We start from the raw sequence: 16,450 nt of genomic DNA, 5'->3' as shown, positions 1-16,450 counted from the left end.
TTGATCCACAAAATTGTAAATGATTCAAAAAAATATGAATGATGTTGTAAATCATGGCAAAACATTGGACGACAGTGACAAATATTACGTTGTTGCCAACATACTGCAGGTTCATTTCCAAAAAGCACTTAATTAGATTATTACAGCTATGACACAGTAGATTCAACTCATTTTGAGTGAACACATAACAACTAAGTATTAGCTCTTTCAGTGTTTTGCAATTAATAAAGATGGAAAAAAATTGATGGCAACCAGCAAATGATTTTAACTAGTATAGAATAGAGAATTGCAATCAATTGCAAGTTATGATCAACTGCAGCATCCAGGAGATTTTACATTGATATCTATCAGTATCACAAGTTTTAAAAGATGTATGGATACATACATTCACTCTGGAAATGTATTGTTTTATCAGACCAATGAATAGGGAGGAATTTACAGTGAATTTGAAACACTGTCGGAACTTACTAGGAGAGAGATCAAACTAGGGAGAGAAGTTATACAGAAGACCATCTCTGACTCCACTTATTAAAAATTCCTCCTGGAAGTAGAAAAACTCTTAGAAGTAAAATGTTTTTCTGGGTCTGGTTCCTGCATAGGCACAAGAACTGTTCTTTGCTTTTCAGCATTGATTTTCTCAAAATTAAGGTTTCATTCAGAACCTACACATAATGAAATTCAAGGGTATCAATTTTAGATTGTCATATACACTAGGTTGGTATACACTTACAATGAACCTAGGTTTGTGTTAGGGCCCATGAGTACACAGTATACCAGCGAGAAAAAGAAAACAAGTAGGTGTTAAAGGATGGTAATTTTGGTTGAGATGATGATTCAGCTTTTGACATTTTGCAAGATAGAAACTACTCGAGATATTATTATCAAACAGAAGTTAAAATTCTATTTGATGAAAGTCGGATTTGGAAATATCCAAAAACAAAGTAAAGCAAGGTGGTCCATATAAAAGAAATTTCCCACATTTCATTAGGACCACTCTGTTTTGGGATATCTCGACCATCTCAAATTTGATTTTCGTCTCTTAGAATAATATGTATGCTCTTTTGATAAGGGGAATCTCATGAATTGTTGCAAAAAGTTATAACATGCCTTGAAATCTTGTTCAGAATAGTAAATAATGCCCCCAAAATATCTCATTACATTTTAGTCATTTCATGGTTTACACGTGAATGAATCCACATATATCTGCATAATATGTTACTCCATGGTTGACAGAAGAGCCAGATTAAGGGGGAAAGATGACAATACGGACTACTGTGCAGAGTAGGAAGAAAAGGTCACCTGATACACCCCTTGGAATTTGGTGCACTGGTATAAGGGTTGTCTGACCAGGGAGGTCACCTCCCTGGTCTGACCAGTGTTGTTTTTATTTCACCCATGGACTGGTGATATCTGCCTAATCTGCCTTTCTAATTATCCAGTTACTGGGTGCTGCCAGACAAGTCCCAAGAGATGGTGATGGACATTGGAAAGCAACCAATCACATGGGTGGAGTTTGATTTTCACCGTGAGAAACTGATTTTAGAAGTCTGTACAAACCCTTGTTGGGAGAGGCTGCAGTGCAGTGGTACGTGTATAATTAGTCTTGGCACATGCAGACTCCTATTACGACCAACAAGGGTTTGTGCCTGCAAACTAACCTCCATGCGCGTGCATGCTTGCATGCAGCGATCTTGGCGGGATGCGATTTTTTTTTTGAAATTGTCAATTGTGTCACTTGAGCAAAGACTATCAGTGTGCTGGCTGGTTTTTGTACGCATGCGCGTGGACTTCGTTAGGTTCCTCGCGAAACGTGTATTGAGTACATTGCAGGCTAGTAAATTATTCATCTCAGTAGTAGCTATATATTGTACATGAATCATATTTTTGTGCATATGTTTCAACCTTTTTTGTGCATTTAACCGTTTACATACATCAGTACGTGGCAGACAGAATAAAGAATACTGATAATGTACTTCTAAAGTGTTCATTTTCATTTTTACCATACTTATGATTGTGTATCAAAGTTGAATGGATGGAGTGTTGGAGTTTGGACATATAAATGCTGCATGATTGCTTCTGATATAAATTACACATCCACCACAAAAATAACACAGCAAGTTTTTCACACTGTGACATTATCTTTTTTTGTAAAATTCAAATGGGGCACCAAGAGTGTTCAACCTATTTCACTGGGAAAAAAGAAACTGGATGAAGTAGACTTAAATAACAAAAAAAAAAACTATAACTAGTAGTAGACCAGTTGGGAGTAGACTAGTTGGTAGTAGACGAGTTGGCAGTAGACGAGTTGGGTGTAGACGAGTTGGGTGTAGACTAGTTGGGAGTAGACGAGTTGGGAGTAGACCAATTGGGAGTAGACGAGTTGGGAGTAGACCAATTGGGAGTAGACGAGTTGGGAGTAGACCAATTGGGAGTAGACGAGTTGGGTGTAGACGAGTTGGGAGTAGACCAATTGGGAGTAGACGAGTTGGGAGTAGACTGACTGGTTATTAGACTAATTGACTATTAGACAAGGTGGTTGTAGACTAATTGGCTATTAGACAAAATGAACTGTAGACTATTTTATTCATAGACCTAATGATTAATAGACGAAATGGTCAATAGACATAATGGGTGTTAGACGAAATGTGACTTAGACAAATTGGACTATAGATAAAATGGCTAGTAGACGAAATGACAATTAGACTAATTGGCATATAGACAAAATGGTTGGTAGACGAGTTGGTAGTAGACGAAGTGGGTTTAGACGAGATGGCATTAGACTAGGTGGACAGTGGACAGGGTGGGTGTAGACGAGGTGCCAATTTACCATACAATTGTATATATAATACTGCCAGCATGACCTATGATCATATATATTAATTTGAGTATGTGAATACACAAAGCTGGTGAGTTTTGGTTATGAGGCAAGTGATTCTTCAATGTCATTTGTATGCAAGCCGGATATTACGTGTACAGCAAACTATATTTGTATCATTAATCAATGCCAGTAATGTCATTAGAATAACTGCACATTAGTAGTTTCTTCTCTTGGCCTGCAGCATGTATTGTTATTAATATAATTTATTATTACTGTCATTATCATTATGATTATTGTTATTATTATTATTATTATTTTCATTATTATTATTATTATTATTATTATTATTATTATTATTATTATTATTATTATCATTATCATCATTATTATTCATTATTATTATTATCAATTATTATTATTATCATTAATAAAAGAGATAAATTTAGTGGCCCAGCACCAATTTTTAGTGGCCCCGGGCCACCACTAATGTCTAGCCCTCTATAATCATTATTATTATGTTTACGTTTCAAAATGTTTTAAAATTATGTTTCAATACTATAGTGTCAGACAGCTGCATAAATTCTTTGTGATCAAACTTAGTAAGGCACCTTTATATCCCCAGTATGTCGGGCCATTAAAAGCAGTCATGCTGTAACTCCGGGAGCAGATTTTGACAGAATTCCACTCAGAATACTGGGTAGAGGTCGGTGCGTCGGTGATCCCAGATAGGCATGCTGGTCCGTACTCTCTGGAGATAGGCCAGATCTATGGCTGCTACGGCCACACTCTCTCCTTCTGAGCACTGTGCTACTATTGCTCCCCAGGGGTCTACAATCTGTTCAAGGTTGGGACAACACAACAGAAATTGGTCTTGGAGCAGGTACTTTCAAACTTTAAGGTACACATTGAAGGCCTAACCCTCTCACCACCACTGAACTTAAATCCCATCGACAGTGTATGTCGATCATTCCCATGAGACTGAAAGAGTTAAGCATGTAAAGCCAGGTACACTGTAGTTTTCAAGAATTCTCAGAGTCCACAAATTTAAGATATAGAATGTTGCAAATGCAGCATTTCACAGCACAACTACATTGAGTGAGAAAAAGCAAATTATGCATTTAATTAATACTCTGATATATTACTAGAATTGCTATGTTCTCTTAGGGGCTTTTGAAGGGGTGTGTATTCAGAAATGGAAAGAGCTGTGTAATTTGCATATGTGATGCTGCATCATTTGAAAAAGAAAAGAAAGAAGTGTAAACTTGCAGGTCTTGGAAATGAATATTTGATGGTGTGATAGTACCGTGATATAACATCTAAAAACCAGTGAAAACATTGATTCATTTAATAATGAAGAACAAAAAACAAATGAATAAACAGAGGAAACCTCAATCAAACAACATTAAATGAAAGCAAGTCATACCAAAACCAAAATGGGAAGGCTACTCAAACAATCAACCTGTTTAAGACTATTCCCAGGTATACTTGGGCAGGTGTCTGTGGAAAATGTGTGTTAATGGGAAACATGCAGCTATTGGATCAACTCCAACCTTGCAGCTCTCGTGGAGATGAGGGCAGAACAGGCTGCAGACTAAGATGAAAAATATCTAAAAATCATGTCAGTCATCAATTCATGGTCAAACTATTCATATTCAACAATAAGAACTTTGCCACTTTCCCTTGGGGAAGCTGATAAACAAAATTAAGTTTCAATGAAAGTGATTGAGAGTCCACAAAATATGAAGGTGGTCTTTGAAAAGCAAGGTAAATGTTTGATGTAACAATTCCCTCAAGCTATATCACAGGACAATTCTCATTTGAAGGAAAAAATAGCAAGAAACATAATTCCACTGAAACAGGAACTTTCTGGAAATGAAGGTTACCACTTTTATCTGTCACATAATAAGGACAGAGTTGCACAAACTCACCATTGCATGGCCATAGCTAGCTCTCCAATCGTTGTGTTTACCAGTTTGGGCGGCAGCTACAACATAGCACTGTGTCTCTATGGCTCTACACCTTAGCAGCGGCTGGTGGCATTGATGGAAAAAGAAAACAAATAGAAAAAAAAAACTGCCTTGCCATCACATTTTTGTGGGGGTGTGCATATAGACAAGCATGAAATCCAGATTTGGTGATTAAATATTGATGTTCTTTATGTCATTGAGTCAGCTACATTTTGCTGTAAGATATGCAACTACTCATAAATGAATAGCACATCCTACTGAAGACAACAGCATAGAAGTAATGTAATCCAGAATGGTTTCATTTCCATATCATTTTCAAAGTAATGTTTAGTGTCAGATGTATTTTCTCATAAATGTTTGGAAGTTAAGATACTGTTAGATATATGGAAAATGTGAGTCACAGTGTTTAAATTGATTTACAATACACTGCACCCTTGCTTAGATTTCAATCACAAAGAGCAAAACCACTGTGGACAGTGACTACGTTATGGCACCATATTCTGCCCAAGTGTATTTTAGACTGGTCATGAACATGTGAAGTACTGTATCTTGTACTAAGTTGTCATCAATGCAAAAAGTATTTTAGACCTGATTATGAAAGTGATGCTGATTATTACCATGCTTGTTGTATGTGTGTTTACCTGGCATCAAGATGACGACATGGACATACAGTTTCATAAAACATGATAAGTTTTTAAGACATGATAAGACTCACTTAATACAGAAAGATCAGTGAAGCACTGGATAAAAGTTTGAGGAAAATCAGACAATATGTTAAAAAGTTGTACACTTTTAAAGTTTTGGTTAATTTCCAGTACCATCCTCTCTTAATGAGAACTCTACAACAATTTGCGATGTCACAAGTACTTGCCTTCATCATTTGTCCTGAAATATGCATCATATTTTGCCTTGAATCAGTTAATCTGTCCATCATATTTCAGTCTTAAAAGTGCATGGAAACTCTCTTCATACTGTGGATATTTACTTTTTCATTTACAATTTTTGATGTGTCATTTCAATTTTGTTCTCAGGTCCTTCAAATGGCACTCACATAATCCTATCACATGCACCAGGATGGGACACCTTGCATCCTTTGCCAAGGCTTACAACTTCCAGTAACAAATACCAACATACTACCTGCTTACTGGCTCTTCTCTTGGATGTTACCTTATAAAGAGTGGGTGATAGATAAAAATGATTGAATGACACCTCCTTTGTGACACAGCTTACCTCCCAGTGGGCCATTCCTGTAGGGACGGTGAAAGCTGACGGGTAGGTCAAAATCTCTGCACCTTGTTTGGCGAGAGTCAGAGAAAACTCTGGGAAACGTATGTCGTAGCACTGGATTTCACATGGGTATTCAGAGGCATTAAGGAATTTTCATGATAACTTGACATGCTGTTGAATGATAGTGAAAGAGAGAACATCTGGCTCCATGAACACATCAAAACACCTACTGTATAGGATGTTATTTTTGCGAGGGTTTAATTTTCGCAAATTTTGCGAATCACACATGGGCTGCGAATTTAACAACACGCAAAAATGTCACCATGCGCTATAGTGCGCTTATGAAAATCTCTGCATCAATTCGTGAAAACAACATCCGCGAAAATGTCTGTGATCCCCTCATTCGCGAAAATATCTGTTCGCGAAAATGAAATCATATACAGTACCTGTTCGTTTATTTCCCTCTATCGACAGCTTACTATGATAAGCATCTTCCTTAGAGTGATTTATTTATTTTATTTATTTATTATTTATTCGGCAATTCAATATACAATGTACAATACAAGCTGACATAGAATGCAAACAGAAAATCGTAAATACATGATATAAAAATTGTGGTGGTTCCAGGTGCATGCTGCTGGTTGCCAGGGGAGGAAAAGGCAAACTTAATCACCGAGGCTCGAGACCTTCCTCCCCGACCAGTGCATGTACCCAGAATCAGCTATATCAATGTAAAACAGATACAATCATTATCAAATAATACATCATTACACAAAAATGCTCTGGATTCAAACACAACTAGACTTGGATTATGTGATTATGTGCTCATAATGTACACTCAAACATTCTGTGAATATTTTCAAGTAGTTTTTAGCTTACATTATCTGAAATATTTTCCTTAAATGAAACAAGTGAAATAAACTTGTGTATTAGAATCTAGTGACTAAAACATTTGACATTTTGTCTACTAAATTAATTCAAATGTTTACTGAAATTGATGCCAGATTGAAAGACAAAAAGGATACAATGCCCATTCCAATTTTTCCCACTGGTGTCTGGACCGGAGGGACAATTTTTGTGCCAGACTTGACAAACTGAGACTCTTGCAGTTGAACCTGATTCTTTATGTTGAGAGAAAACAGATGAGTCTTGGAATACTTTGCTGCAACCTCTCCATTGTCATCTACTATGTAGTGAGTGTTGAGCAACTTGCTGTCATCTTCAGGATTCTATAGTGAAGAAGATGAAGAAGAATAAAAAGAAAAAAGGTAGGAATATACAATGAGAAAGCATAAATTCAAGAAGTTATTCAAACTACCGATGAAGACAAAAATAATAATATACAGTTCACTACTTTCTCATGACCAAAGGATGAGCGGGGGAATAAACACAATAAGACTTTCAGATGATTTCTGTCTTCTGAAATGCCACAGAAGATTGCTTTACACCTAGACAACACAATATACCAACAAACTGTAATAATAAATCAGCGGGGGCACACCGGGCAGCGAGCACCCCCCTTTATTTTTTGCCCCCTTTACGGAATTCCTGGATCCGCCCCTGGTACCAGTCTAAAAGTCTTGACTGTAACATACATAAAGTCACATGCATTTGTTGTTCATAACATTGAAGGTATGGCATAGTTTTGGTTGAGACAGGGAATCATATTTTGAATTTTTTAGAGATAATTAGAAACCAAATATGACATATTAAAGAGCATAAAATTTTATGAGGAATTCAGAGGGTTTTTTTAATGAAAATCACTTTTTGAAATGGCTAAGATGTCCAAAATCAAGTAAAACAAGGTGATCCTAATAAAAGGTATGTCCTATCTGTTATAAAGACCTCTTTGTTTTTGGATATCTCTACATAAAGATACATTGTATCTCTATTGGAGGTGAGGGCCCAAGTTCCCCACCTCCCCTGCAGGGCCCAGTAAAATAATTTCTGCAACACATTCAGAGCCATGTTGCTATGCAAATGTGAACATGGGGAGAAATAGGAGACATACAATGTATTTTCTGCATGTTAGAGTCTACCTTTTCATGTAGGCCTCCAAGTGATAGCCACAGATGGTTTTCTTTGGCAATCTCTTTGAAAGCAGCCATGGATTGCCCCGTGTCTGGCTCAGCACTGCGAACAGACTCTTCAGGGGATTTCTGCACATAATCAGAACACTCTGGAAGAAACACCATCTGCAATGCAAGTGAAGAAATCAATGGATTTCTGTCGGTCTTATATATCCATTTCCTCTATCCACATATGGAAGTGATAAATATATTGACATTTGAACATCAAGGATGACATGATTACCAGTGGCGGATCCAGAGGGGGGTGCACTGGGCGTGCGCCCCCTCTTTATTTTTTGTAAAACAAAAGAAATAAAAAGAAAAATGGGGGGGCATGTGTCCCCCTTAAAGTTTGTAAAGGCGCCTCCCCTTTACGGAATTCCTGGATCCGCCCCTGATTACATCATATACACAAGTTACGTTACATGGTGATATATAGGAATATAATAGAGAAATAAGACACTTGCAGGCCTGAGGATTCATGAGAATGTAGTTCTCACTTAGTTCAATTTGATGACATGGATGAATATTCAAAACAGTGTTAGATAAAAAATCAGGAGGTATGAAAGCAGTATGTTTCTATCAGCGCGCCTCCTATAGACTGATATAAGATTATATATTCACCCTGGGGATGACAAAACATGCGCATCAACAATCTAATTTAAGTATTTTAGCATTCATTTCTTTTTACTTTAAAACAATAATTGCACAGTTAACTGCATAAAAATAACATAGTACCATGTTTGACTGTGGTGGAATCATGAGAAGCACAAATCTCTAGCTGGACATTATCATATACATATTGATCACTAGTCCCTAATTGGTACACAATTCAATTACAGATATACACAAGTGATTAAAATTACACTTCTTCTTTGACATATAATGTGATAATCATACATATATATTTGAATTGATTAATTTCATAAGAATATATATATATATATATATATATATATATATACATATATATATACATATATATATATATATATATGTATATATATATATATACATATATATATATACATATATATATATATATATATATATGTAACTTATAGTGAGCTATAAATGGGTATAAATCATCAATTCAAGTAAGCCTAAATATATCATGAGATGTATAATCTCCTACACATCATAGGTCCAAAAAGGAATGATTCCTTATATTTCTTGACATTGAGATTTTTGCGAGTAATCATGCTCTTTATAGTCTTCAGTAAACATGCTCTGAAATTTGTCATATTTTTCTGAACCCTCTGGCTACGTTGGCTACTGACTAACTGATGGCAATCTCTGCCATATATTCAACTTGTACATATCCCTAGCTTGACCAGATGCCGCGCCATTACGTAATCTCTCGCGATCGTATGAAACATAACACGCCAACGCCATATGCGTGCCTACAGCGTAGCTGTCAAGTTTGTCAAAGCGTCAAAGTAAACCCAGACTTCCTTACCTTGGCCCCTAAATTTGACGCCTGTTCCACTAGTTTCCTGCATACTGCAATGTTTCCTTCCTTGTCTTCTGTAGCCGTCATTTGGCAAACCGCTATCACAGCTGATTGGGTCATGTCTGCTGCAATCCGTTCTCTAGTCCCCTTGGCGTTAGTCCCACATGTACGTTTCTGTGACAGGAGGGTAACAGCACGAACTGAGTTGGAGGATAACTTTCGATGGATTTGACGGGTGACATTGATCATGTCAATGTCTGATAACGCCTAAATTGCGATTTTGCCTAATTAGTGTCAATCAGCACAAATCTCCAGCATGACTAAGACACATATATAGTGGATAAAGATAGAGTGCACGTACTGTCTAGTTGGGCCCACAGAGTTCTGTGGTTGGGCCACTGACGAGCACCATTCCTACTCACTTGACTGCCCCTTCCCATATAAAGTACCCATGCGTTCTATGTACGGTTCAGTGAATGACGAACCGTGCCCGTATCACCGGTATGGTAGGCGTATCATTATATCCATTGCAATCCTCTACGATGGAGGCCTACCTGATTATTTTCTATTAAAAAAAAAAAAGAAGAAAGAAAAAAAACCCACTCCAATAATGTGGGGCTCGAGTCTTGCAATATACCAAGAGCTAGGGAGATTAACTAATAGGCCTATAATGGCGGTGTTCATTTTTACTTTTTTTTTCAAGCACTTTTGTAGTTTCGATACCACTCAGTGTATTCAAGTTAGCTATTTCATGCAGATATTGACAGAAAAGAATTTCATAGTCAGTTGGCCAGTCTTCACAACCAACTGTGCATGCTAATTCATGCCTTTTAATATTCTTCTCTCTCTTATTTTCATTTTATCATAATTATTTTTTATCATTATCGTTGTATACTTCTTTTCTTTTTTACCGTAAGAAGAAATTTCAATATCATAGGCCCTATACATCCTTGGATCCGTTTTGGTGTGTGTCAACTATACTGATGGTTCCTTCTATCAGATAGGCCTAATTTGCGCACTCCCTAGAAAATGAGCAGATATTTCCAGTAAATCACATAACAGTTTGGAGCAGAGCCCAGTTCGTATTGGGCAGAGCCCGGTCCCATGCAGATTTATCAGCTTCCGTAAGTCGTGCCTGACCGCTGAAGTTGCATTTCACCTGTTCAGAATTAACACATTTACACACTTTTTCTCTGAAAGAAAAAATGGTTCTATTTTTTTTCAAGCGGAGGAAACATTTTCTCTTCGCATCATCATTGCCACTTTATCTTAATTACCACCGTTCATCCTCTAACATGCTCGCATTTATCTATCTACTTATTTGTTTGTTTATTTATTCTTTAGTTTTCTATATTTTTTATTCGTTTATCTATTTATTTATCAATTAATTCATTCATTCTTTTTCATCTCCAACAGAAACATATACGACAGCAACATTATATGACAGAATGAATGAAAAGCAGGACATTTATTACGTATATCGCATGACTGAATATTTCAAACAGGTCGTATCCACAGTTCGGGGCATAGAGATTACCTTTCTCCCTTTGTATTCTGTAGCTCTCACTCACAAATGATTTTTTTTTTTCATTTGTATTTCATTTAGATTTTATACACATCCATTATATACATACACCCATAAACACCCACACACTCACGCAATCTCTCTCTCTCTGTTTTTCTCAATTCAATTCAATTCAATTCATTTCAATTCAATTCAATTCATTTCAATTCAATTCAATTCAGTTCTTTCTTTTTTTTCATTCTATTTTTCCAACAAAACATAACACAGAACAAAATAAGAATCAGGAATTATATCATAGGCTTACATTCGACTGTGCAATGATAGTTAACGAATAAAAATGTATACGTGCATACCGGCATGATATAAAGTTATGTTTGGAGAAAAAAATAATAATTAAGAGGTTATCTATCTATCAGTCTATCTATCTATCTATCTATCTATCTATCTATCTATCTATCTATCTATCGATCGATCTATCTATCTATCTAATCTCTTTCTCTCTGACAAACTATGTAGGTCTGAGTACAAGGGTCCTACTGAGCTCTCTGCTAACCCGAGACTGAAATAACTTGATTTAATTTGTTCTTGGCAAACAGCCCATGTGCTGACGATTTGTTGTGATAACTGAAGCGCCATGGATACTTTAAAAATATCTATATGCACTTTGGTCTAGTTTTGTTGTGGATTATTGTTCGAGATTCCCAGCTCTGCTTCGAAATGAAAAGGAAAAAGAGAGAAAAAAAATCTATTCGGTTCAAACTGCCGTAAGGCGTAAAACTGAAATACGACTATCAACTAATTTAAAATAAGCCGACCATTATGTGGTTGTATAATAGATGCTTTTCACGCAGAAAAAAAAAACCCAGATGTGTATGAAGAGAGGTTGACCTTTTTTGAGATCTAAACTCATGGAAGCGCAATGCTGGATTGCTATCTGCATGGGTGCGTAGATCTTCTATATAGAGGATATGAGATATAGAAAAATTATGGAGTAGAAAACTAAGGGGCCAGTATGAGCTTTCGATTCTATGATAGCAGAAGGTTCGTAAGAGGCAAAATGAAAAAAAAAGAAGTCATTTTGTCTCTGACAAAGATTCTGTTAGGGTCGAAGATCAGGCCCCTTTTGACTCCATTTCACTTCACTGGCTTCACTGACTTCACTACACTTTATATTGGATAAACATTTTTCAGCAGCTTTGTTTTTTGTTTGTTTGTTGTTTGTTTGTTGTTTATTTATTTGTTTGTTGTGTTTCTGGGTTTTTTGTACATATGAAATTGTCTTACATATTCTGACTTTGTAGACAATTTTGGTTTTAATATAAGTCAACGATGACAATAATGAGAACTATTCTTTCCATAGTTTAGTAACCGCGAACAACATCACAGATCGACGTATACTGCACTCACTATGCCTATATCGTGTTTTATTGTATTCATAAGCAAACATTGAATTTAATGCAATTCAATGTCAAACTATGTGCTCGAGAAGTATTTGTTTGCTCGTTTGTTCAGAATAGAATCTCTTGGGAAAATGCCATTTTTTAGTGCAGTCACAAAAAGGTGAAGGATTGATTATCTTGTTATTTCACAACACGTCTGACAGGAAATGGTTCATACATTTTGACCATTGACGCATTATAGGCATATAGCATTTGATTTCTGCTCGCATGGTGTCTTCTTCTTGGACTGTTCTCTGCCAACCATCCAAAAGGTAAGTCAGAATGGATCAAAAGGGAAACGAGATATCTTATATCTATAAAGCCTTGACTTCGTTACCTATTCTATATAATATTATGCTTCATTTTGCTGTTTGATAAGGACGGTTCTAGGGCAATTACCCCCCTGGACTATCACCAAAGACCTTTCCCCTGACCGAAGCCTAATCCTGTAAATCCTGAACCTAATTCTAACTCTCACCCAATCTCTAGCACCCTAAATCTAATCCTTACTCTAATTTTTACTCTAACCTTATTACTAACCAGTATTTAGCCCGGGGAGTAATTGTCCTCGGGGGTAATTGCCCTGATACAATAAGGACCTCATGCACGAGAATCATTAATGGACAGCACCCCTTGCTCATATTGTCTTGTCTTCTCAAATGTTGTACGTGCAGAAACGAAACTAAAAATGAAAGGCTAAGTATTTTGAGTATTTTACATTCTTTCTCACCTGGAAACTAGATTGATATATATCTGCTCTCGGTTTACGATGAAACTGGGAAGCTTCAATGTTCAACATAGTTATCATTCGTTGAGAGTTGGACTCTCAAGGGATATCATGTTCATAACAGATCTTTTGCTTATGAAAAATCTTCTGTATATGAAAACCTCATTTTATTCATCCTCCGCGCCTTAGTCCTGAGTTAATCTCATCTCTAAACATGTCTTCCTCCTACAGTGTTGTCACCATAGTTCGGAGGACAAATAAAATCACTATACCTATTCGTAAACATTTCTTCCGAAGCAAAAAATAATAATCTCTCTTAATTATTCGAAAATTACATTAAACGAGCTTTGTTCTGAGAACGTGACTTCTTCACACCTGAATGCATGGTTGGCATTCATAACGTTTCCGACTCTTCGAGAGCTGCGCTCTGAACTCTTGAGGAAGTGTACAAAAATATAAACATGTTTACGGTGAAATTTAACCTTCTAATTAATGGGTGTCATGATACAAGGACCGCTTTGCTTTCAGTGACATTAGACTTTGCTGTGCACAGCGAATCATTCCTGATATTCTTTTGTTTTCTTCAAAAATCTTTTTTTTTCACAAATGTCCTAGATTTGGACGTTTACTTATTTCCTTACATTCTCATTACCAGCACCAGCAACAAAAGGAACGGAAGAGATATTACACAGTTACTCAGTTTGGTTTCTGCACTTTCCATGAAAATCATACATGAGTTAAATGTACACATGCATTTTTTACTTTGAACACAAATTTACATAATAGATTCGCCGTAAAATGATCATGCCATATGCGAAGTATTCAAACAAATTCAGTGAAAACAAACAAATCGATGCTATACTTATTTCCGGTTTGAGAGAGAAAAGAAAAAAAATGCATGAGTGTGCTTGATAGTGATTTCGAGTTGTTTGTTTGTTTTCTGGTTAAACTCGAGGAACATTTTTTCAGAACTTCTTCCCAAACAGATCAAAATTCTTAAACACTCTGTTTGAAAAAGCATACCATTGTCTCCTCTTATAGACGATTTTTTTTCCCTGACCGCTTGTTTTTGTGTGATGTGCTCACTAACTGTGTATCGGTAAACACGCCTACACACACAAAGATATACATCAGAGGGGAGATAATGGGATCAATCAAGGTAACATCTGGTGGTAAACAGAATTTTCCATCCACGGTATCGTCTCTGTGTTGCTGAATGACGTAGACTGACGCCAGTTTAGAAGAGATGAAAAGCAGAAATAGGTCTAGATAAATTATGTGTGTGTAGGGGGTGTTTATTTTTATACAGCAAAGCAATCTAAGATGATACATTTGGTGTTCACTGAAGCTATTCCGATTGTTTGCGCAGACACTGCATTACTGAATAGATGATTTCTGTAATATATTTTGTGCACTATTATGCACACGGTGATAGAAGGAAGGAGTTCGTTGTATTGCGGTCAATGCTTGGCGTTTGGAGCTTCACTGTATACGGTTGAGCTTGAGAGAAACGTGTAATGATTATCTAAAGATCCAATGAATAACGAGTGAATTCGCTCTTTTGCCGTCCTTCATATGTTTCTTTTCATCACCTATTATAACCGGTAAGTGTAGCACAATACCCATGATCATTGAGAAATCAGTCGATTTGATTTTACTGTTGTCCTTGGCAATCTTGGGTAAGCAGGCATGCAGATTAGTAATGAATCAATATGACTTGCACGACGTTATGACCAACCTAATCCGCATCCAATCCATTTGTTCAGTGTATGTTTTCTTTTCTCTCTTTCTTTCTTTTCATTATACGTACCTCATTTAGGCACACTATATACGTAAACTTAATCATTATGTGTTCTCCGGGTTTACTAGAAGTCAATATCTTTTCTTAATCTCTTATTGAAAAGACTCAGCATATATATAATTTTGGAGGCATAGATACACTTGCAATTAAGTTTTTGTTTTCAAGTATGTGTGTTATATAAGTTGCGTAAGTATTTAAAGGTCTAACAACTTGCGCTATATATATTGTCGCCCTCAATATATAAAACATATACATTTGCTTCTTGATTTTCTTTGTATTTTGATCAGAGAAAAGTCTTAAGATGAAAATGAGCTCATTATCATTTTTGATTGCTCAAGACTTGCCTAAAATTGCAACAACTATGAATTATGTTAATTGACTTCAGGTTAAAACAATATCGAATATAGACCGATTTTATTATAGTTTTCAATTTTTTTATATTCTTTACATGTGTAAGCATTATGAGATAGTGAGTAACCACTGAAATATATGCATCCACCAGCGTTGTATACTAATTGCATTGATTATTGCTGTTAAAATGAAATCAATTTATGAAATAAAATCAAAACGAAATGTAATGTAAAGTAAAATCTAAAGATCAATCTAGTATCTTACATGTGGTACAAGATTCGCAACGATAGCACTCCTTCTAACAATATTACCAGTATAAATGTAACAGTGTCGCTGTTGCTATCACTGATGTTGTTGTTCGCGAGTATTCTCGTCCATTTTGTTTCATGAAGTGGCTGTACACAATTCCACTTTTGCGAATTAGAATAGGCCTATAATGTATCCATGCAGGATTCTTCGGAAGGCTTTCAAAGAGATTCTATTAATAGAACTTCTTTGACGGCTTCCAATCTTTATTTTGTAAATTCCACATTCTTTGAGAGTTATCAGATAGTTCATTTAAGACAGTTACTGTTTTTATTCTCATTTAGTATTCTTTCTGTATTAAATTTTCATTCTTGATCGATAGGATATACACAATATTATCACACAAAAGTCATCGTAAATGGTCAAGTGACATATCTGAACGACAGATATGTCACTACAGACAGATATGTAAAAAAATAATTTAAAAGAAATGTTACGAGGCATATTATGTTCAGAGGCCGTTGTCCAAGTCAAGCGATTTGCTTATTGATAACGGTCTCCCCCACCTGTACACTTAAAGATCTGTATAATGAAATTCATGTAGTATTTCACACGATAATATACTTGTAATGTTAAATCTTTTCATGACTTGTGAAATATGTTTGATAATGTTATACTTATTTTCTGTTATGTACAAGTGGAGAAATAAAACTTACTGAAACTGAAACTGAAAATGGGTTTTAAACAGCACGCACACTTGCAGATAATCGTAAGTGTAACTCTCTTTTTACTTGAAAATCTGAACCCATCAGTTCAATCGAGGAAAG

The 16,450-nt window shown here is 36.0% G+C and overlaps 1 protein-coding gene across 1 annotated transcript; it reads right to left on the bottom strand.

The window, feature by feature from the left end:
* Window positions 1-3,503: 3,503 nt before the first annotated feature.
* LOC139735558 (nitrilase and fragile histidine triad fusion protein NitFhit-like) lies at window positions 3,504-9,838 on the bottom strand. The gene is made up of 6 exons (XM_071646319.1): window positions 9,541-9,838; window positions 8,052-8,207; window positions 7,038-7,241; window positions 6,016-6,126; window positions 4,747-4,848; window positions 3,504-3,653 (listed from the first exon to the last, which is right to left on the bottom strand). Exons 1-6 carry the CDS (start codon window positions 9,781-9,783, stop codon window positions 3,504-3,506), a joined length of 966 nt encoding a protein of 321 aa, XP_071502420.1. The 5' UTR covers window positions 9,784-9,838.
* Window positions 9,839-16,450: the final 6,612 nt, after the last annotated feature.

Source organism: Diadema antillarum, unplaced genomic scaffold (genome assembly GCF_040938485.1).
Source record: "Diadema antillarum isolate AM-2024a unplaced genomic scaffold, OU_Dant_1.0 scf00000028, whole genome shotgun sequence".
In the NCBI taxonomy this organism is placed as follows: Eukaryota; Metazoa; Echinodermata; class Echinoidea; order Diadematoida; family Diadematidae; genus Diadema; species Diadema antillarum.
The sequence above is the reverse complement of the archived record's forward strand: the minus strand, read 5'-3'. Positions and strand labels throughout refer to the sequence as shown.